At 34.5% G+C, this 22002-nt stretch overlaps 1 protein-coding gene and 1 long non-coding RNA gene across 2 annotated transcripts in view; both read left to right on the top strand.

Moving 5' to 3' along the window:
* Nucleotides 1-22002, top strand: part of LOC116177285 — a 127532-nt gene that overhangs the window by 4398 nt on the left and 101132 nt on the right. The gene's annotated exons all lie outside the window — the stretch shown is intronic.
* On the top strand, nt 9888-11060 carry LOC116177257 (piggyBac transposable element-derived protein 3-like). The gene has a single exon (XM_031496179.1). It carries the CDS (start codon nt 9930-9932, stop codon nt 11058-11060), a length of 1131 nt encoding a protein of 376 aa, XP_031352039.1. The 5' UTR covers nt 9888-9929.

The raw sequence follows: 22002 nt of genomic DNA, 5'->3' as shown, positions 1-22002 counted from the left end.
AATAACTTATATTAATGTGTTGTATCTCTCGGGTCAATTATTCTAAAGTGGTTACGGGTATAAGATTTTTTGCTCTGCACGTAATTTTCTTTCAAATCGTAATATACAAGGGGTTACAATTGAAGTGTCTCGATCATCGAATGCTTAGGTGTTTTTTAAATTTGACCACTATAATGTTCTGGAAAATGCGTTATTTTGCTGATTTAATTGTAGCCGTGTTTCTGAATGCGAGCTTAGTGTCAATAAATTTCCCTGCCGGAAACCGTTTCGATTGTGATCTTTTGGAATCGAACTTTCTGAAAACGACACGTGTACTATATAAAATTACTATAATAATACCCAACTATGTCTCTAACTAATCAAATCAGACAAACAGTTAGAAATAGAAATAAAATTAGAAATAAAAGGAAGAAAAAAGACCTTATTAGTTTGGAGTAAGTATAATAAATGTGGATTCTTTGTAAGAAAAAACCGAATTTAAACAAAAATCCGTCGGATACTTATGAACAATCGGTGTTGCGGAAACTATTCACCACTGGAAAGAGGAAAAACATGTTGCGGTTTTGTATAAAAAGTAGCGCTAATTCTATTTCAAACCTTCAAAAACATATTGCACTGGTGGATTCTTAAAAGTCCAAAAACTGCTTCGTATTAAAAGTATAATTTTTCTTTTGGTCACGAAATAGCTTGAAAAATCTCGAGAGAAAGGTGTGCCTCCATTCGTTTCGATTTAAAATTAGCAAATTATTTTCTTAGCGAACACGTTTCTTTTAAAGCCGTTTTCGTAAATATTAATTGGTTTCATTAAAATTTATACCAATGAGCGGGATTTGTATTCATTTACCTCCCCTAACGAATGTCGGTTTTGGTTTAAAGGCGTCGTTTTGTTTCTATCAAATTTAAAGCTTTGTTGACAATTAATGGGAATTGTGTGTTGAAGTTAAGAAACTTACAAACTTGTAAATTCGCAATAATGAATATTCATAGTTTGTATATGCGTCATTACTGAGGCCGCAAGTCTCTCAGCTTATCCTTAAAATGCAGCCACTTTATAACTGCCTACTCTAAATCCCACTTCGATTAACTTCCTCCCAAGGGCGAAATAATCGCCTTAAAACACCGAACCATTTATGATTGCATGTATGGAGCGGATCTTAATATTTAATTTTCGCGTTTAGTTTAACAAATATTAGTGCGGAGTTGTGAAATACAGAGGAGACACGGGGCGTGTACACTTGGGAAATTTAAAATAGACATCTAAGAAAATTCCGGAAAATACCTTACGCGAAATTCTGTATTTGAGGACACTTTTAACCATTTCAAGCTGCTAAACAGCAATTTATATTCAAATTAATGCACTGATTGTATTGAAGCTATACAGTTTTGAAAGCAAAACAATAAGCTCTTCGGCAAGTTAACTTGAGAATGTGTTACAACATTTTGGGCGAAATTAGAAACAGATAAACTATGGGTTTAAGGGTACAGTGGTGAAAAGTTTACTTAACGTTTTTAATTTTGATTTTTTCGTCTTGCCTAATATAGATTATGGATCATGTTTAAGCATAGATATTCTTTATCAGCACTTCTGATTATTTCAGATGCTTAAACTATGACAGGGGAAGGTCGAATAATAGCATCATGCTAATTAAGAATTGCTTTAAAAAGCAGGTACTCGATCGGATATGGAGATCTGATTTGAAGCCAAGAGTTATGCAGAGTCAATATACCTAAGTAGTTATTTAGCAACTAGTATAGATAGGTATATTGGAAAGGTCAATCCAAACTATAAATCTTAAAAATTCAAAGAGTCATTATAATGGCCTAATACAATGAGCAAACGAAGAAATGTTAAGCCGAAGTTCAGCGTGTGTGAGTGTGATAGAAACTCTTCGGCTTCCAGCGTAACAGAACATTCTAGAGCGTAACGGAGGATCAACTTGTCTGTACGCTGATCAAACGTCAATTATAACCCGACCGATAGTTTTATTGAATATGCACCTGAAATCCGTTCCATACGGGTGAAAGTTAAAATAGTCCTTATGGAAACTTGAAAACAATAGAACAATAGTTTTCAGCTACCTAACAGTCGGCGGCTGTCAATAGAATTTATACAATTTTTTGTATGGTAAAATACACAGACACCTAAACTTTACACGAACAATAGAATTAATGAAACTATTAAAAACTGCCGACTTTAGGTAGTTGAAAACTATTGTTCTATTATATTTTCAAGTGTCCATAAGGTTTGTTTTGAGCAACTTTCGCCGGCATAGAATTGTTATTCCAACTATTTTCAAGAAAATATTTGTGTGGCAGTTTTCTTCATTAAAAAACGATGAGCTTGAGCTATTTCACCAAAATATTTTTTTGTCATTTTTATCCTTTTTTGTGTAAATTCTTGAAGAATACTCCAATACTTTGCGCCAGATACCGCTTCGTTTTTTAATATTTCAAACTCGTTCTTGATATTTTTTATATAAAAAAAATCTCTCACTAAAAACAAAGCTCTTATCGCTACTAGATAAATTTTTAGAAAACGAAAATTTTAGCTGCGAATCATCGCAATTATGCGAAAATAATAGCATAAAAATAATGCATCTCACAAACAAATAATAGGTGCTAACTCTTACAAAGTCTAACCTCATCTTAATACTAATATTTTTACGCTATCGTTTTTGAAGTTTATCTTGAAACGCACGCTTTTATTGAAAACGTAGACGTTGTTATCACCTTTTATTTCCAGACATACTTTTGTTCACGTTCGCTATGAAGCGGTATATGTGGAAATTTTACTGTTACACAAAATACAAATTCGTAACATAGCGTCGTCCAAAAGAAAAATATTTTCTTCTTCAACAGGGACGGTAGCTTTGTATTTTGAATTTGAATTTTCAATTTGTTTTCGCAAAAATACGTAAAGTAGAATTTCTTCTGGACGTAGAAATTGCTAAGTTTAAATTATTCTTCCCAAAGAAATATTGGTTTCTACAACAATAATAACAATAATCAAGTGTTAGAAGTAAAAAATGTTATTTGGGGAAATTTTTCGGATTTTTAACCAGAACAGTGTTCAACTAATGTGAAATTTACACGTTGTTTTAAAAAATTTCAAAGAGAATTACTCAAATGAAAAGTGTTTGGACTGGCCGTCGGAAAAAAAATCATTTTTTGTGTGTGAATGAGTTGCAATTTAATTTCCAAATATGAAAGTGTTTATTAAACGAGATGAACCTTGAACCCATTATCGAACAAAGACTGTTGCAACTGTATAAACGAACTCCTTGTCGTAAACCCTCTATTTTCGTTGAGCTATTCAGACACTTGTATTACCACGTAAACAAAATGTTGCAATTAGTTTCTTATCGAAATACATTTACTTTTAACAAGAATTTCTACAAAAATAACAAGCGTAACATATAAATTCCGAAAATAACGAAAACCTACACAACTTTATCATTTTTCAATGTCTTGCCAAATTAAATTAAAGCTATAATTTCGCATAATTCACTATGAACACAAAGATGAACCTTCCACAACGTAATTAGTCTTACTGATAAGCACAAAATAATTATGCAAACTAAAATTTGGATTGCAATATATGAATTACGTCATGGATGAATGTATACAGTAGATTTGTCGCATTTTGATAATTGATTTGTTACCGATATTGCCTTTCTGATTAACTAATTACCTATTCGCTCACAATAAGCGGTTGCATTTTCTCATAAACATTAGCGAATGTACTGACGAAATTAATAAAACGTTATTTCTCCAGTGTGAAAATTGAACACGTTCGTCATTTGCATATTATCCCCTCCTGCCCGTGTTCAGATTTACGACGCGTACGTGACAAAAAATTGCAATTTTTCCATAAATTTTAATTCCGCTAGATGGATTTTTCAATTATTGAATTAATTCTCACCTAACAACACGCGCGATTTTCCACATTTTTTTCCTTTTAAGCAAAAAGGTTGCGTTAAATAAACGCCAGGAATTATAGCCATAGCGATGCGATTTGTTCCGTTTTGTTAACAATTATTAATTTCTGTTTATCTCGTTGGAGAGGAAGGAAATTAGGGCACCTATTGGGAAACGTGGAGTTTTTATTATTGTAAACGTCGGCGAGAGCGAATTTAAGCCACTAAATCAGCAAGTATAATGCGTGACAAATTTATTCGCATGAAACAATGTGTAACACCAATAACAAGGGCTTTACGAAAAACATAAGAAGCTTGCGGAATAAAACTGTAATCCTTATATTTCCGGTTCGTCGTATCAAGCTCTCTGATAATTTGAACGGGAAGTTACTTCTTTCGATCAGTAACCAATCTCAAGAGGTTATCGCATATGCACCCTCCTTATACTGACTTTTCGGATATAAAATATAAATGTAACTTGAGAAGCGCCTTAGGAAAGATACGCACTGATGCGTACCCGAAAAGAAATTTCACACGCCTCGTTGCAGCTGTCTTTCAATTTCACTTATTTTCCCAAGGGCACAAAAATATTCAAAGGGCATCAAGAAAAATAATTAGCTGCATTAAATACGTTTCGACAACCATTTAATACAGTAAGGGGAGTTATTTTCTAAACTGATACCAGCAGCATCAATATTCCCCAACTCGCTCCGGTAAAACTTTACAGGGACGTACCGAAAAGATCGATATTTAGCAAGTTGCACGCAGCATATTTTACAATTGTCGTAAGCAAAATCCATCCAGTTGCAAACTTATAATTTATACAGCCGGCTAACAAGGCCTTCCTAACTTCGTAATTTAGCAAAATTTCACCATTCCATAGGGATATATTGATTCGTGAAGATAACAATGTGATCGAGCAACAAACATATTTACTTCTTTCGGATTATTTATTTTAGGAATGCATAGCTCGGAGTTTCTTATTGTAATTTTTTTGATATTAGCCTATTTCGATATTTTACGCATTTTCTTCTATAACGGTCACTTAATCATTTTGTTTTCGGAATTTGAAAAGTTTCAGACTCCATAAAACTCGCGATGTTGTAAATAAGGTGATCAGTTATTTTTTTCTTTCTGTGTATCACTGGATTCTACACTGCAAAAGAGGGGTAGTTTACTAAATCTCTGTATTTAGATTATGAAACTTTTTGAGGAAAGTAGAACGAAACGAAAATTTGTGCAACCATTGACAATTAAGGTTTCAGTCAGATTTGTTTCAACAGAACCACCAAGAAACAAGTGGTCCCATAATCACAATCTAGAGATTTTAAAAATAAAAATTCAATTTCGCAATCCATCATAAAGTTTGTACCAACATACTAAAACATAAACATTTCACTCATTTTTCCAAAATCCCCAGAATAAATATTTTTATTTTGCTTAAGTTTTTATGATATTAGAAAGTTGCCGTTTCCTGTAACAAATTGTAGCTGTAATAATAACAAAGATAGCAATAGTTTACTTTGAACGCGTTGTATAAATATTTTATTGGGGGTTATATTAATTGTCTTAGACCTCTGTTTGGTTTGTATTGCTGATATCTATGTTGTGGATCATATGGAAACAATCAAGATTGTATTAAGTGTTTATGCGATGTAATCAATTATACAGTATGATCCATACGAAGAATATTCTAGAATAGTCTAAAGCTTCTGATTAAATCCGCCAATATGGAATCGTAGGGTTACATTAAATCGAAACACTCGCATTCATGTAAGTTCAATCTCCATACAGTAAGCGTAGGAATTTCGCTGAACGTAGGTATATGAGAACCTAGGAGAAAAGTTTATAATTGTCATTCCGCCTTCTTCAAAATCCATATTCCTTACTTTCTTTGAAAGATCGCAGGCTTGTCACATTTAGAAATTTACAATACGTAATTGGTTTCCTGTTGAGCGATCTTCATCCGTAGATATAGAAAATTAGATCAAAAGAACTTTCTTAGTACCGTACGTTATTACACTAAACTTCCTCATACAATTCTTTGCTTTTATGCAAATGCACGTCTTATATTTTTGGCAATATCTCACTGTTCTCGGTAACTTTACTTTACAGATGACGCAACACTGAAAGAGGCGACGCAGAATAAGTGAAACTCTAAATGGAAATGAAACGAGGTCTAGTATCGAATTTCCCATTTCCCAATTCAATTAAGAAAATAACTGATGATATATGGTCCGAAGTAGATTCCATTAAAACTTTGCCGTGTTTACAATTAATGTAGTGCTATGATAAAAAAAATTAAGTAATTAATTGAATTAATTAGTTATTTAAGCGAAGAATTGTATGATTGATCACGCCTAGGCACGCACGGTTTTTTTGTGATAATCGAAAATATTATGCAAAGGTGGAGAAAGACAGTAGGCTGAAGCCACCATACTTGATAATGACAAAACGCTATACTATGTTCTTACATTGGCAACTGAAGTGATTGTTGAAATCCTTTTGTAAGGATATACTTGACACGAGCCGCAGAGATCGGTGGATGAAAATTAGGTTGGGGAGATATGCAAAATTTTATAGAGTAATAAGCTTTAAGGTGTACTTATCGCTAAAGGGTTGCGCACCGCCGAAATGGCAGTTTTCCCCTCTTTTTTTTAATGTGGTTGTTTCTATTCGGCGTATCTAATCAATATTAAGTTACGAAGTCGTGGTGAATAAAATTACAGTTACTAATTCAAATCCTGATGGATATCTAATAACCTTCGTGTTCTTTCAGCCCCTTCTTCATTTTTATGAAGGTGTAGACTCGAATGGAATATTAATAATTTTGATATTTTTTACTTGTCTGTTTTTGGAGAAAATCAAAGTTTAAGTGCCGAATTTTACCATTTAAACTGTTGTCACCCTGCATTATGTCACGGTATTTTATTCCATAAGTTTAACGGCGAATATAATCTCGGTAATCATTCGACGCCACAATGTATTAAACTTAACTGATAGATACACAAACTGACGGGTACCAACTCACGTCAACAAAACTGCTGGAGAAATTTTGTTAGAACGAACTTCGTCAGATTCGCAGGCTACAGGCGTGATCTAATTATCTTCTAATGAATCCTTCTGCTTCCTTTTACATGTTTGTCTTCATTTTTAAAATTGGTTGCGCAGAGCACGTACCGACATGCACAGTCTCCATTTTTTCCCATTAAAGTGTCCAGGCTGACGTAAACGATATATATCAGAAGCATAGGTTAACCGTTTCAGGTAATTTTTTACGATGCTAATCGCATTTTATAATTTGCGGGAGGTTTGTTTGTCAAGCAATTAGCAAGTTTATGTAATTTAGCATCACGCAAAAAATTCATTCGCAGCTGCAATTCTTTTATTATACAGTGATATTAAGCAGTAGACATAGGGGTTTACGTCTAATATTTCTCCCTATGTCTACTTTTAAGTGACAAAATTACTCCTGAAGTGCGTTATTAAAAGTTATTTTAGTTGCATAAATTTAGATTTATGCAACTAAAATAACTTTTTAAAACAAATAAAGATCTGGCTGTCATATTAATTAATTTGAATATTGTTGCTTCAGTTTCCGTATTTTAATTTTCGTTCATGTGCGATGTATTCATCTGAAGGAAAAGTTGTTATTGTCAATTGATCTATAGATTTATTTTCTGTGAAGCCAAAGCAACAATATTCAAATTAATTAATATGACAGCCAGATCTTTATTTGTTATAAGAAGTTTTTTGGTTGCATAAAATTAGGCGCCCTTCAGAAGAGATTTTGTCTTTTAAAAGTAGGGAAAAACAATACATGTAAAACCATATGTCTACTTCTGAATAAATATCACCGTATTATATTTAATCTAGTCAAACTTTGTAGTTCAGGATTATTATTACTTAGAAATTAACTATCCACAAAAACCGTAATGTTAAGGTGTGATTTACAATCTTATGTCTTATATCAGTAAAGTGTTAAATATGCAGGCACGTTACATGTGGCTATAACATCCTTCAAAACAGAAGACGCTGTGAATAGTCTTACTTGACTAAAGCGATGACACAAAAAGTGTTATTTCGCTTCGTTCTGAAATAAAAATGATATTAATTTAAAACATTCAAGATGGAGTCTTAATTGAATCAGTTTACCTTAATTTTAAAAAATATATACACTAAATGTAATCATATTTCCATTATTGTTTGGCAGTAGGTATTTGTCCCAAAGTGGCCTTTGTAATTGTCTCGCAGCCAACTTTCAGACATCTAAGCTATACGAAAAGCAACGAGTGCAGTATTAATAAGACAGTTAAGTTCGTTTTACAATTGCGCAAACTTCAAATAGAAAAGGGATATTGGCACGAAGTAGAATACTCTAAGCGTGCACTACGTATTCCAACACGCGCCGAAGTTGATGAACTTTTATCTTCATTATCAAAAGACGCACCTTGACCCGAGCAACCCGTATAAAACTAGTAAGGAAAGATCTTCAATTCAAATTCATCTACATATTTCGCGCCATGGGTAATTCCTGTAACTTCATAGACCACGACTACGAGTCTTCGCCTAGGGGAATTTTCGATTAAGACGATACGACATCATGCTAACCCGAATTAGAAGGTATTGCAAGATTTGGTTACTATATTGTATTTCAACTGCCGTGAATTAGATTTCCTAATATAATATAATATAATTATAATATAATGTAAGGGTATGATAACGATTTAAGTTTGTTGTTAAATAGCTTGTTTTTTTTGGTTAAGCAGTTTAAATTTAAAAGAAAGACCCCTTAAGGTATTACAGTCACATGCAATTTTTCGATTAACCAAAGGGTTTCTATTTTATGTGTATTTTAATTAAAGGGTTAAGCCCCAGTTGCACCAACAAAGTTGAGCCTTGCTTAAAGTTATGTCGAGCTTAAAATCTATGGCAACGATTATTAAGACCATCGTTGCTATGGTATTTAAGTTATGCTTAACTTTAAGGGATACTTAATTTTGACGGTGCAATTGGCCCTAAATTATTTTGAACCCATTAGTGCATAGTGTGTCTTATAATGGACGCAACTGTTTTATTTTTTATAACCTCACTTTTGCAAGTCCGGACTGGTTAGTGCCTGTTAGTGCATTCTATAATAATACACGACAGCGAATAATTTCAGTCTCTAAAGATATTTCAACCGGTGAGGTGTTTAGTTAGTGCTCAAAATGGATCCAAGATTATATTCCACGCGTAATGGAGGGTAAGTCATTTTTTTACAACAATTAAATTCAATATTAGATCTGGGTTCATGGCAATTGTTTCTCCTGAGTTTGTAGATTCCTGTAATAAGTTTATTTTCATTTTGTGATTTTTTTTCTTTTCAAAAATTACTTTTTTCAATTCTGTCCATTATAATGGACATTATGCATAAAAGTACTTTTTTTCAGACTATCATTGCATCAATTATTAGAAATTATAGAAGAAGATAACAAAGTGAATCAACCCGCGGCTATTTATATATCGCCACCAGATGAGAATTCTGCAGAAACAGAAGAGGACAGCGACAATTCAGATGAAGAGTCTGCTAACCCTAATCACCTTCCAAGAGGAATTTTGAATCAACCATGTGAAGTTCATTATGACGATTCAGATTCTGATGACGACTACAATACACCACTTTCTATTGTTAAAAGCAATATAATGGCTGCTAATAATATCCATTTGAATCCCGAGCCTTCAACATCGACTAGCCTTGGTACATCGCCCAGTGGTATTCCTCCTTCCAAACGTCAAAAAAAGGCGTCAGTATGGTCTCAAAATATTCCTACTTTTGATGTAAATCAAGACTGTGATCCCAGACAACCCTCAGCGGACTCACGGAGTGCAGAAACACCGTTAGATTTTTTAAATCTACATTGGGATGAAAATATTATGAATCATATAGTCACCGAGACGAACAAATATGCACAACAAAAAAATTTAAACTTATGTATAACAAAAAATGAATTATACGTGATTTTTGGAGCGATGCTGCTATCAGGATATACAAAGTGTCCAAATAAAAGAATGTATTGGTCCACTTCCGATGACGTCCCAAAAATATTATCTAACAGCATGAGGCTCAATAGGTTCGAAACCATTTTACGACATTTGCATTTTAACGACAATTCTTCAATCACCCCGGAAGACAAATTGTACAAATTGCGACCTATTATAGATCATCTAAACACCACATTTAAAAAACATGGTGGGTTAGAAGAACAAATTTCAATCGATGAAAGTATGATACCGTACTATGGAAAGCACTATGCAAAACAATATATAAAAGGCAAACCCATTAGGTTTGGTTTTAAAAACTGGGCATTGTGTACAAGTACAGGTTATTGTGTTGCTTTTGAAATATACACGGGAAAATCGACAAATGCACATCAATTTGGACTAGGTGGAGACGTAGTTATCTCTTTGTTGAAAAAGGCAGAAATTGGAGGTAACCTTGGCTATAAAATATTCTTCGATAATTATTTCACAGGCATCCCTGACAAGAAAATATGGAACAAAGAAAAGAGAGGAAGTTACAAGTTCATTGGAAGTAAAGAATTGTTACTCGTTCAATGGAAAGATAATAAAGTTGTTACAATGGCCTCTAACTTCTCCAATATAAATGTTGTCAAAACGTCTCGTTGGTGCAGGGAGACAAAATCGAAGAAGCCAATTGATCAGCCTGAAGTAATATCCGTTTACAATCGAGGAATGGGGGGTGTTGATAAAATGGATGGGTTAGTTGTAGTTTACAGATCAAGAATTAGACAACGAAAATGGTATTGGCCAATTTTCGCCTATTTATTTGACATAACGGTCACAAATAGTTGGCTGTTGATGAGAAAACTAAATCCAAAGGACCCTAATTGTGTCAACCTATTAAAATTTCGCAGATACCTAGCACAGAGTTTGTTGCAGAAATATGGAACACCTCCTACTAAGGGACGAGTATCGACAGTGACTACTGATACTAGATTTGATAACGTAGGACATCTTGTTGTGTATTCTGCAACTCATCGAAGGTGCAAGCAGTGCACAAAAAAGTGTAATTTTATTTGTGAGAAATGCAATGCTGGCCTACACCCGAAAGAATGTTTCAAACTATTTCATTCGAAGTAATGTTTCATTTTCACATTTTTTTCATGTTTTTTTATCATATTTTCTCTTCGGTACTAGTTAAATAATTATTTCTAATTTTAACAAAGGTTTTTTTTTATTGTTAATACAAATATAAAGTAATATCTTCTCATATTTATTGATTTGGATATTGTTTCCTTTTTTTGTCTTCGTTGCATAGCGTCCATTTAAATGGACATGCCATATTGGCCAATCCGACATTTACAAAAATTGGTAACTCTATGGATAATTACTTTTAAGTGAAAATGAATAAGTGCTTGCGGTTAAAGTACAAAAAATCTCAAATTACAACCTCATGCACTAATGGGTAGGGTTATTTAGTGTTTATCATATTGAAATTTAGTTCACGAACCTCTTCCCATTTAAGTGTGCAAATGTATCAACGCCTTAGAAGTAAGGATATTAAATTTACAACATAGTTACACCCGAGGTTAAACCAAGTCCCACATGCTTACAGAAAATTTATCGCCCCTTTTAATGCAGGCTATTTGTGCTCAAACGGGCATCTAGCGGGAAAGTAGTGGTGTAGTTTTGATTTCTTTGATTCTATATGTTTTTTGGGGTGCTGAATCCGAATCTGAGGTTTGCCAGCAAAATTTCATGGCGTAACATTGAAAAAAATACAAGTTGAAAAAGATATTTTTTTGTCAGTTTTGTGCTTACAACTGGAAAACTATCAACTTTTCAAAATAACTCTCCAATTCAAAATGAAAGTACATAAAATTTCCTACAGATTTCTCTATTTCGTTTTTTTTCCTCGTTGAACCGTTCGGGCTCAAGCGCCAGTTGAAAGTTGGCGTATTTCGGCTGTATCCGCAAATACCCATCTTTTATTATTATTTTATTATTATTGTGTGCAAATATAAATCCGTACTTTTCATTGTCTACCGGCCTCCTCAAAAGATTTTATAACTGTTCCGTCTGGAATAAAACTCTCCCACTCCTTCACAGATGAGGCAAGGCCCATTACGTCACCGTGTACCTGCGTTTTGCAGTCTTCAAGCCCTCCTCCCACCAAAAAAACAACGGATGTCAGCTGTCAAATTATGCGAAGTTACGACAACACAATTCAACACGATTTGTTTATTTGTAGTGTTAAAAATTAAATTAAAATTGGCAGCAGTTATGTATCATATGTCAAGTCAAATTACAAATCAAATTCCATTGTAATTTTTGATGGATACCCTGACGAAGCTTGTACAAGTACCAAGCGCATAGAACGACTGAGAAGAGCGCAAAAAAAACAATCTGCTGCAATAACATTTACCAAATCTATGGCGCAGGAGCGAGTTTCCTTGCAAACTCCAGAAACAAGAGCAGGTTGATATCTAAGTTAATGGGAGAACTTGATTATGCAAAATTTGTGTCACAGCAAGCTGTGGAGAATGCTGATGTCTTAATTATCAGAAAAGCTCTTTTTTTGGCTCTCTCAAATGGATATGTGACAGTGGTTGGGGAAGATATCAACCTTCTGGTAATTTTGATTGGCCTTTGTATCCCTGAAATAAATAATGTATTATTTTTGAAACCAGGAGAAGGAAAGGTGTCTCAAACCCTCTACAATCCTCATCTTGCTGCTGACAAAACATTATCAGACCATATATTGTTCATTCACGCGATGAGTGGTTGTGACACCACTTCTGCTTTGTTTAATCAGGGAAAACTGAAATTTGCCAGTTTTGCAGAAGGACAATGACTTGCAACCAGTCATTGAAACTTTCAAAGACCCTTTTGCACACCAGGACGATATTGCCGAAGCTGGAAACGTATTTCTCATGGCTCTGTATGAGAAAAGACATGAAACTAGCCTGAATGATTTGAGGTACAGGCAATATATATCTTCATCGTATAAAAGTAAAACTAACATTGCCTCACTAACCCCCACCGAAGCTGCGGCTCGACAACATTCACTGAGAGTTTACTTTCAAGTGCAACAGTGGTTATACGGTCAAACTTTACTAGACGAACAACAAAAAGACCTGAACGGGTGGGGGTGGAAAAAACAAAGAGTGGTCTTGTGCCAGTGCCAACAACATTGAATCCTGCACCGGACTCAATCCTACGACGAATTTCTTGTAAATGTAAAAAAGGCTGCCAACGCAATTGCGGATGCAGAAAGACAAGCCTCTATTGCTCCCAGATCTGTACATCCTGTGAAGGGTTGTGTGAAAATATCGAGCTCCCCGAATGCAGCATTTAATTTTACGAAGAAGGAACTGCACAAGGAAACCCAGAACAGACTGAAGAAAGATACTTACACGATCTGGGTGGTATGTTGGGTCTCCCAACCTATTCCGTCGTTCTTCTTTCATTCTCATTTTCCAGAAAATCAAGCCCCGACGATTATCATAGAACAATCCAGTCCAATCGTTAAACCTGATTTCAAAAAACCTCATTCAGGACCTTCTAAACGACATTGGCTCACAATCTTGGATAGTGTATTTAAAAGACCTAAACACCGGGACAAGAGGGATAATGCCGTTGAATAGGAGATATATATACCCCTTTTTTTTGAATTTTTTGAATTAATAATGACCACAGCGCCACTTTTCCAAATTCAACAATAATTATTGAAACATGCTACGGTAGGGCCTTGTGATTTCTTTATCTGGTTCGGAAGAGAGTGGGAATAGTTTTAGATAGCACAGTATAAGTATTATATATTATAAATAATATAATAATATGATATACCGTTTTTCGTTAGAAATTAACTTTTCATACAATTCATAATTGTATGAAAAGTTATGAACGTTATATGAATGACAAAAAAATCACCCTTTCATATAAAGTTCAAATAATAGTAGGTAAATGCAAGGAATTCACTTATTGATTAATGCCAAAAACTATGTTTTGTGGGTGCAGCCGAAATACGCCAATTTTCAACTGGCGCTTGAACCCGAACGGTTCATCGAGGAAAATACTAAATAGTGGAGTCTGTAGGAAATTTTATGTAGGTACTTTCATTTTGAATAGGAAGGTTATTTTCGAAAAGTAGATAGTTTTCGAGTTGAAAGCACAAAACTGACAAAAAAATATCTTTTTCGACTTTTTTTGTATTTTTTTCAATGTTGCGTCATGAAATTTTGTTGGCAAACCTCAGATTCGGATTCAGCACTCCAAAAAACATATAGAATCAAAGAAATCAAAACTACCCCACAACTTTCCTGGTACAAATATAATTTAACTGGATTATTTTTGGTTGCATCAAAACGGAGGTTGTGAATCAGGCAGAATAATGTTATTCATTATTAAGTTCGCCTGAGACACCTTGCACTTGCACCCGAACAAATTTCTCCTTTTCCAATTTAATATTTATTTAATAAATTGACAAGCGGTTTTATTTCGGTCGAGATTTCGGTAATAAAGATATAGCCTTGGGGTAATAAAGCTGTATATAAATATCGTCAAAGGAAAATGCTGGAAATAATTTTTAGTTTCCTACAATCGTCGCTAGGGGGAAAATCACTATATTTTTAAAAAAAACCTAATTATACATTGTAGCAAATCCAAACTTTACTCCTGAGGGATGAAGAAAGATTGTGGAATATTTTTTATTTGTTCCGTGTCAAAACTCTGGATTCTGAGTTTGCATAATGTTATGCAGTTTCCTGTGGTCATTAAAAAGGAGATTTAAAAGTTCAGGTTGGATTGGATGTCATAAAACAAAACTCAGAAAATATCTGATTTTATAAAAATTAAGATAGAAGTTGTATATTTGAGATACACGATTAAAGAGGATTTTTAACTCTATTTCACGAATGAAATTTCATTTTTCATTTTATTTATTCTGAGCTGTGGAAAATAGTTCACACAATCACACGGCAAAATGGTACGAGTATTGCTTTACAGGTCATGGAAGTTGTGGAGCTCTAGATTGTTCTTCTACTTGCATAGCTGCAATAGGATTTTAATCGAACTCGACTATTGACTTCTATTAGTAAGGAAAACCAGTTTCATTTACACTCGAATCGGTGTAAATTTCTCAAGAAGAATTTATTCGAGTACTTAAGAATGCTAAGGCAACATAATAGATCACGATTATGACATCTCCTGAGTAAAATAGAGATGCTTACACAAAATACTATTACTGGTCATTAGTGCAATGTGTTTACATTACACTTATTATTTATCATTAGTTTTTATTCATAGACTGATCATGTAAACACATTGCTCTAATGGCCAGTAATAATATTTTGTATGAGCACCTCTATTATTATTACTCAAGAGATGATCTATTATGTTGCTTTATCATTATTTCGTCTCCCAAACAAATTACTCCTGGGAAATTTACACCGATTCGAGTGTATACGAAAAAAGTGTTGCTTTCATTACAATTTTTAATGCAAAATAATCTGAAAAATTTCGGATTTAAATAACAATTTTCAGGACTTAAGTAAAATTGTAAAAAACTAATCACACGTATGCTCTTCTATTTTTGAAACAAGATGTTTTCACTCACTTCATAGAAACCTTACTCTTTCAGCCTTGTCAAATTGATGTGCAGTAGATGGATTTTAAAATTGGCCCAATAAATTAGTGAATTAAGTATTGCTGGAAAGATGTGTCAATTTAAAAATGGATTTACATTTTCCAATGTTTTTCGATGGTAAGTAATAAGTAATGATATAATCTTTCGAGCACTACGTTCAGTTGAGGTACCAGCCGTCAGAGAACCTTCTGCCTTTTCAACAAATTATTGAAAGCTCTCAGACGGGCACATACTTGGGACTTCAGCCGTCACGCCCGCCGTGAGAGTTTTGCTTCCACGTACTCAGAAGGAAACTTCAATTCTTCTTGATACTCGTAAAGATATGCCTAAAATACAGCGCTTAATGGATAGATTAACTTTCGTTCCTGTTTGAAGTCGAACAGGATCTAGGATTGCTTCTATCAATAGATTGAAGAATGCATTCAAATGCCCCATTGAGAGAGTTTCAGTCGCTATTCATCTAGAAAATGTCGCTTCTGTCCCTTTGCTTGACGAAATTTATTATTTCGTTATGCTCGTATTTTTACCGGAGCATAACTTAATATTCAGCTGAATTTCCATTTACAGCACTAAGCATCCGAAAAATGATTGAAGTCATTTCCTTGTGCATTCTAATAGCAAAAGTATTGTGGTTGATTCTTAGCAGAGAAATGCGTGGAATGAGCATTGCGATCAATAGCACACAATGTGTTGTGCAATTTTTATTCTGATAATAAAATAGAATAAAATAGTGCAAGAACTGTATGCTTGTTTGTTCAGTATAGCGTGATTGCTTTCTCACGTTCAAATCATCTTGAAAATTGTATGCAATATGCATACGAGTTTTTGCACATGTTACATGAATTTAATATTCTCTTACATGCTGTTTTAAAAATAATGCAACTCCGTATATATGAGAATTAAACCGCCAATTACTAATACACAAAAGACAGGCACTAAGGTTTTATTGATTGCCTGAAAGCTTAAGATTATTGTATGATATTAAATTAACCTAATCTTCAATTTTTTGTCCCTTTATTACAATTAAATTCAACCACAAGTGTGGTAGTAGATCGCACTATAAGAGAGCAACCTGCATCTCAAGTCATAAGATTCGCCAGTCAGGAATATCTAATCTACCTCATAGACAGAAAGCTGTCGAGATTGACGGACCCATCTTGCTTATAAGACGTCTTGACAGCGGCGTTTCCAATTTTCTTCTCCTAAAATATCTTGTTAATAATCAACGAGCTACAAACACGCCTGAAAGGATTTCTGACGTAGAAGTGTATTAATTCTACTACATTTCACCTTGTAACTTTTATTACAATTTTATCGTGTTATCTTTTCAAAATTGGCGAAATATTCATTGCATAAGTGAGTCGATGTTAATTGAACAAGCCCTCCGTTGAATCTTAGTTAGAATTCAATTACGTATTTTAACATCGGATAAAGGGGAGAAAATTGAAACTTAACTGATACTTACACTTAAAATTGGTTAGAGATATCGGCATCAGGTTAAATCAGGAATTCGCCCCTTCAAGCTAATAAACAAAATCACAGTAATCAATTCACAAGGGGGTGACGTCTTATGTAAAATGTTTTTATTACTTAAAGACCAAATATACGCTTATAGTAAAAATAAATTAATTAACAGCGCCTTTTTTTAAGATGTGGGATTTGGAATAAAATAGTATATTAGGCCGGATGTCCACCGCATCGGAACGACCAAGATCGGTGCGATTTGAATCGCTCGATAAAGATCGCGCGCGTGTGCTCCTATTGAAGCCTGTCCACAGGCTCGATTTTTGTCGGGACCGATCGAAATCGCAACCGACTATTTTCGCCCGACCCGACGTTCTTGAACGATCATTTGTCGGCAGTCGTGTGTCATAATAATCAAAAGTGCTGCATTTAAATTTGTGTTCATGATTCGCAAGTTCATGGGCACAAATGAAAGCACCTCTGTTTCTTTTATTAGTTATGTACGGAAGAACCCAATAACTGTGGCGGCGAATTATCTTTCGCCTGTGGTGCAAAAGCATGACAACTGCTTCACTTGACATTTTATTTAATGTCAACTGTCAACCCGATAAAAATCGTTCGAAAGGCGATCTTCCTATGAACATGAATTGCCAATTTTAGTCGGCCCGATCAATCTGGATACGACTACAGTTGGACCGATTCTCGTCGCCCCGATTCGGTGGACATCCGGCCTTAAGATACAAGTGTATAATCAAGTCTTTAAAGCACGCGCAACGAGTTTAAGGGCACGACGCAAAGCGGAGTGCCTTTAACGTTGCAAGTGCTTTAAAGACCAATATTATACACGTGTATTTTATAGTATTTTTTATTATACCTGCAGTATGATTTAAAAATAGGAAATACAATGAAGTCATATTGACGTTATACTCGAATACATGTCTAATTAAGTGGGCTGGGTGTTCGTAATTTCACGATTGCCATGGAAATGTCACTTGACGTTTGCTTATAAAAATCATCGTCTATGTGAATTAAACGATTTCCGTTGAAAAAGATAATACACCGTCCATTAAATCGATTGTTGTAAAATCTAAACAAACGTTGGTAGGTGTAAAATCCAAATCCAGTAAAGCCTATTATAAAGAATATGAAAAGTTGTTTCCATGGATGAATAGGAAGTTACGAATACAGTCTTAAATGCATCCATAATGCTGGCATATATGAAGGAAATGTCAAAGGTATTTAAATCTTCTATATTTTGGTGCATTCATTCAAAACTTTAAAACAATGCTGCGATTAAAAAGTGGAACAGATTTGGAAGCATACCCTAAATTACGCGCGTTTGTGAAAGCTTCAACCAAAGGATAGGTACAAAAGCCAAAGAAATGTTCTGCATTTACAGAAAGCGACCTAAGAGGATTTTTTATTTCATCCAGATGACAGTTTCAAAAGTCATACTTGAAGTATCGTTACTTAGCAACTTTAAAGCACGTGTGTTTTAAAGGCCCTTTTTCGCACGCATTTGAGTGTTTAAAACTGAGATTGTGATTCAGGTATAATAAAAATGTATTTATTTTAAAGCTAATCCAGAACTAATTTTTTATGTGCGGTGAATGGCAAAGAATCTGTGCATAAAGGGATGAAAAAGGCAACATCGAAAGGAATTGTGTGCCGAAAGATGGTTCGGTGTCGTCAAACGAAAAATATAAATATAGGGCGGCTGAAGCAATTAATTTATTACAAGTCTTAGGGAATGGGAAAAAAGTGTGTGAAAGCCGTTCAAGTGTGAGTGATTGAGATGATTGAGTCGAAATGGTGACATCGTCGCCTGGATTGCGAAAGCATGTTGCGTGAGGTTAGGCAACATCCATTGGATTGAAAATGTTTCGTTTCATTAAACCCAGTCTGCACGAAAAATATCGGAAACTATTTCCACTTTATGATACCACAGTTGACGTGTATATAGACAACCTTTTACTATTGATTTAACATGTTACTATTTTTAGATCCAATTTTTTGGTGTAATTGGCTATTGATCGCGTGGCAACGTTCATACTTTTTCTACACTATTAGGTAGCCGTTCAACTTTACAATAAATAACTATTTCGTTCATGTTGTCCTAACAGTATCCTATATGGCCCATTTGGGTAATACGCAACTGCTTACTGCCCCTTACGCATGGGGATAGTGGTAAAAGCACTATGGTTTGGGTAATGGGTTTCATTTTCTCTACGTAATTATGCAATATTTTGGAATCGCCGCGGGTTGTGAATGTGAGACAATCTAACCAACAGCAATATAAGAAATCCTTGGAGCAATTCCGACTGCGTCTATAAGAATTTGTCGTGTAATTACATTTGTACTTTCGCGGTTTACTCATTATGTACATTGCGAATTTATAGAACGTCTGTGCAAACCAAATTTAACATTCCGTAGGTCCGTTTTATTTTACTCGTTCCTTGCTTTCAAGACAATACTCATTTTCACAAATTTGTTGAAACGTTTAATAAGCAAATACCAAGGATCCTACATTCGTGCGTGAGCTAAACGATGAGTAGCGGAATTTTTAAATACGACAAATTGTTACATTCGCCTTTACAATAACAAAGTGACTGTCACGCAAAACCCGAAAAGAATCTCACAAATTTCCACCTTCTTCGAAAATCCCCTATCGTCGTCCGCATTCTTTACTGAATTCCGAAAAGTTATAATCATTTCAAAACGACCATAAATTATCTCCTAATTTTTTCTATCTCGATCATCTTTACGTGTCACCGTCATAAAACCGAAGCAATAGCATTTTTGTTGTTTTGTGTGATTGATTTAATTGGTAATTAGGCTTAAAGATATATGTATAGGGGTATAAGGTGTAATTAATATTTGCTCCGCAAGATTTGCATCGGTAAGTATCTCGATCGCTGTACATTCGATCTAAAATTTTCCTCGCGCACGCGAAACGATTTTTTAACTTAATTTTGAAACACAACACTCTTAGAGGGGGTCAATTCTTTCCTCGCAGTTGGGCGACAAATGTAAGGGACATTACAAGGGTTGAAGACTCGGTCGTACTAAATAAAATTGGTCGTCTACGGTAGTGGTAAAAATCACAATTAGCCCACGCCTAGCTCGGTAATACAATTTCAATACCCCTTACCTTACGGAAGTTTGCCCTTATCTTCGTTTTTAATCTAAATCAAAAACTTGACACTCTGGTTTGACTGCAATACGAATTTCAAAATAAATAACTGTATATGTCTTGACAAAGTAAAGTCAAGCATATTGCATTTTCCTTTACACTTTTCCTGCTTTCAAATATTGATTTGTTTTCTATCAGGAAAAATTCAATCCCTATCTTGTGGCCACGTATCAGTTCTAAATTCCCTTATCTGAAATTCACAAATTGCACAAACACTCTTTGCAATTTTTTTCACAAAATAATTACACACACCTTATAGCAAAACAAAATTTGAATTCATTCACTTAAATGAAATATAAATTCCCAATTAGTGAAGAAGTACCCAAATTCCTTTGTATGGACCAAATATAATGGCTAAATGCATAACAAAATCTGATTCTTGCAATAAATTTCCACACATCGGTTCTTATATGACTACATTAAATAAACACCCGCTAGAAATTGTTAAAGGTAACAGCCCAATACTTTATACAATTAAAAAAATTAAAGTAATTTATCGATATCGCTGGAATCGGTGTTTTTTAGGTTAGAAATGGTACGGCTCTCACTTGAAAAAAGCTCCCTCCAAGAAAAATTGAAAACTGGATCGGTTTTGGGGTGATATCCCCTCTTGACGCATTCATGCGCCATATTCTCGAAGAAATAACTCGAGTTATGGGTGAACAGAAATAAACAAGTTAAAAAACGTCAATGATGTGCCAGCACGAGACTACGGCGTCTTTTTGATGTGGCAGATCAGTAGCTTTCACGTCATTGAGCAATTTTGTTTTGATTGCTTCCGCGGTGATTTTTATGTAAAACCGTGCATTAACGCTACCTAGTGCCAACCAAAAATATGGGATCACCCAAACTATGGGGCCGTTTCCATTATTTTCCGTGCGTACTCTTCGATCGATTCGCCGTTTCAGCTTCGTCAAAATTGCTATAGTGAGCCGATGAAAATTGGAGCCCCTCTGGCACCACTGGAAAGAACGATGAAAGTGCATATTTTGACTACACTGTCAACAGTTTATTTTTTTAGATTTTTAGATTGTTTACTTACAGATATATACATCTATTTTTTTTTGTATGCTACGTAATATTCAGTAAATAAAGTACAATTATTACTATTATAAAATAAATAAATAATCAACTTCAGGAATGGCTTTCAGCCGACAGTTAGTAAAACAATAAGCTCCTTTTTGAGAATCATCAATGCGCCAACTCTGCACACACTCATTTTTGTGCTTATTACTTGAGTTTGTTCATAAGCGAAATGCCAGTATAAATACATTCAACACAAATACATTTAAGCGTGTATGATTCTCTACGAAGACCGGTTTACGTTTATGCCACCATATTTTCGGAGTGAGGTCAATGGACGTTCGATGAATTTTAGTTTACAATTATGCGTTCGCAACTTAAAAATAGTTCTTTATTTGAAACGGAGAAGTTAATATTAACTAGGCCCTACCAAATTCAGACCCACAGACGCTTTGTATGTGTTCTGTGCCTCACAAAAATTGGAACGGCCGATTTTATGATATTCTCCAATAGTCTTGGATTTCGGCGATCTCTCGTAAAATCACGCGATTGAACTTGGGTGATCGTAAAAATTGAACGGAGCTTGAACTCTCTTTTTGCTCTCTAATTTTTATATGTATTTGCCCAAGTAAAACGGAAAAACGGAAGTAAAGCAAGTTTCGCCACCAAGCCCGAAATTTGGACATCGCCGTAATGCAAGTTTTACCAACCAAAGTTATACATTGTTAACCATTTTGCATCGACGCTTTTAACCT

The sequence above is a fragment of the Photinus pyralis genome, unplaced genomic scaffold, assembly GCF_008802855.1.
Source record: "Photinus pyralis isolate 1611_PpyrPB1 unplaced genomic scaffold, Ppyr1.3 Ppyr1.4_LG1, whole genome shotgun sequence".
Taxonomy (NCBI): domain Eukaryota; kingdom Metazoa; phylum Arthropoda; class Insecta; order Coleoptera; family Lampyridae; genus Photinus; species Photinus pyralis.
This window is presented reverse-complemented; position numbering and strand designations above follow the sequence as displayed.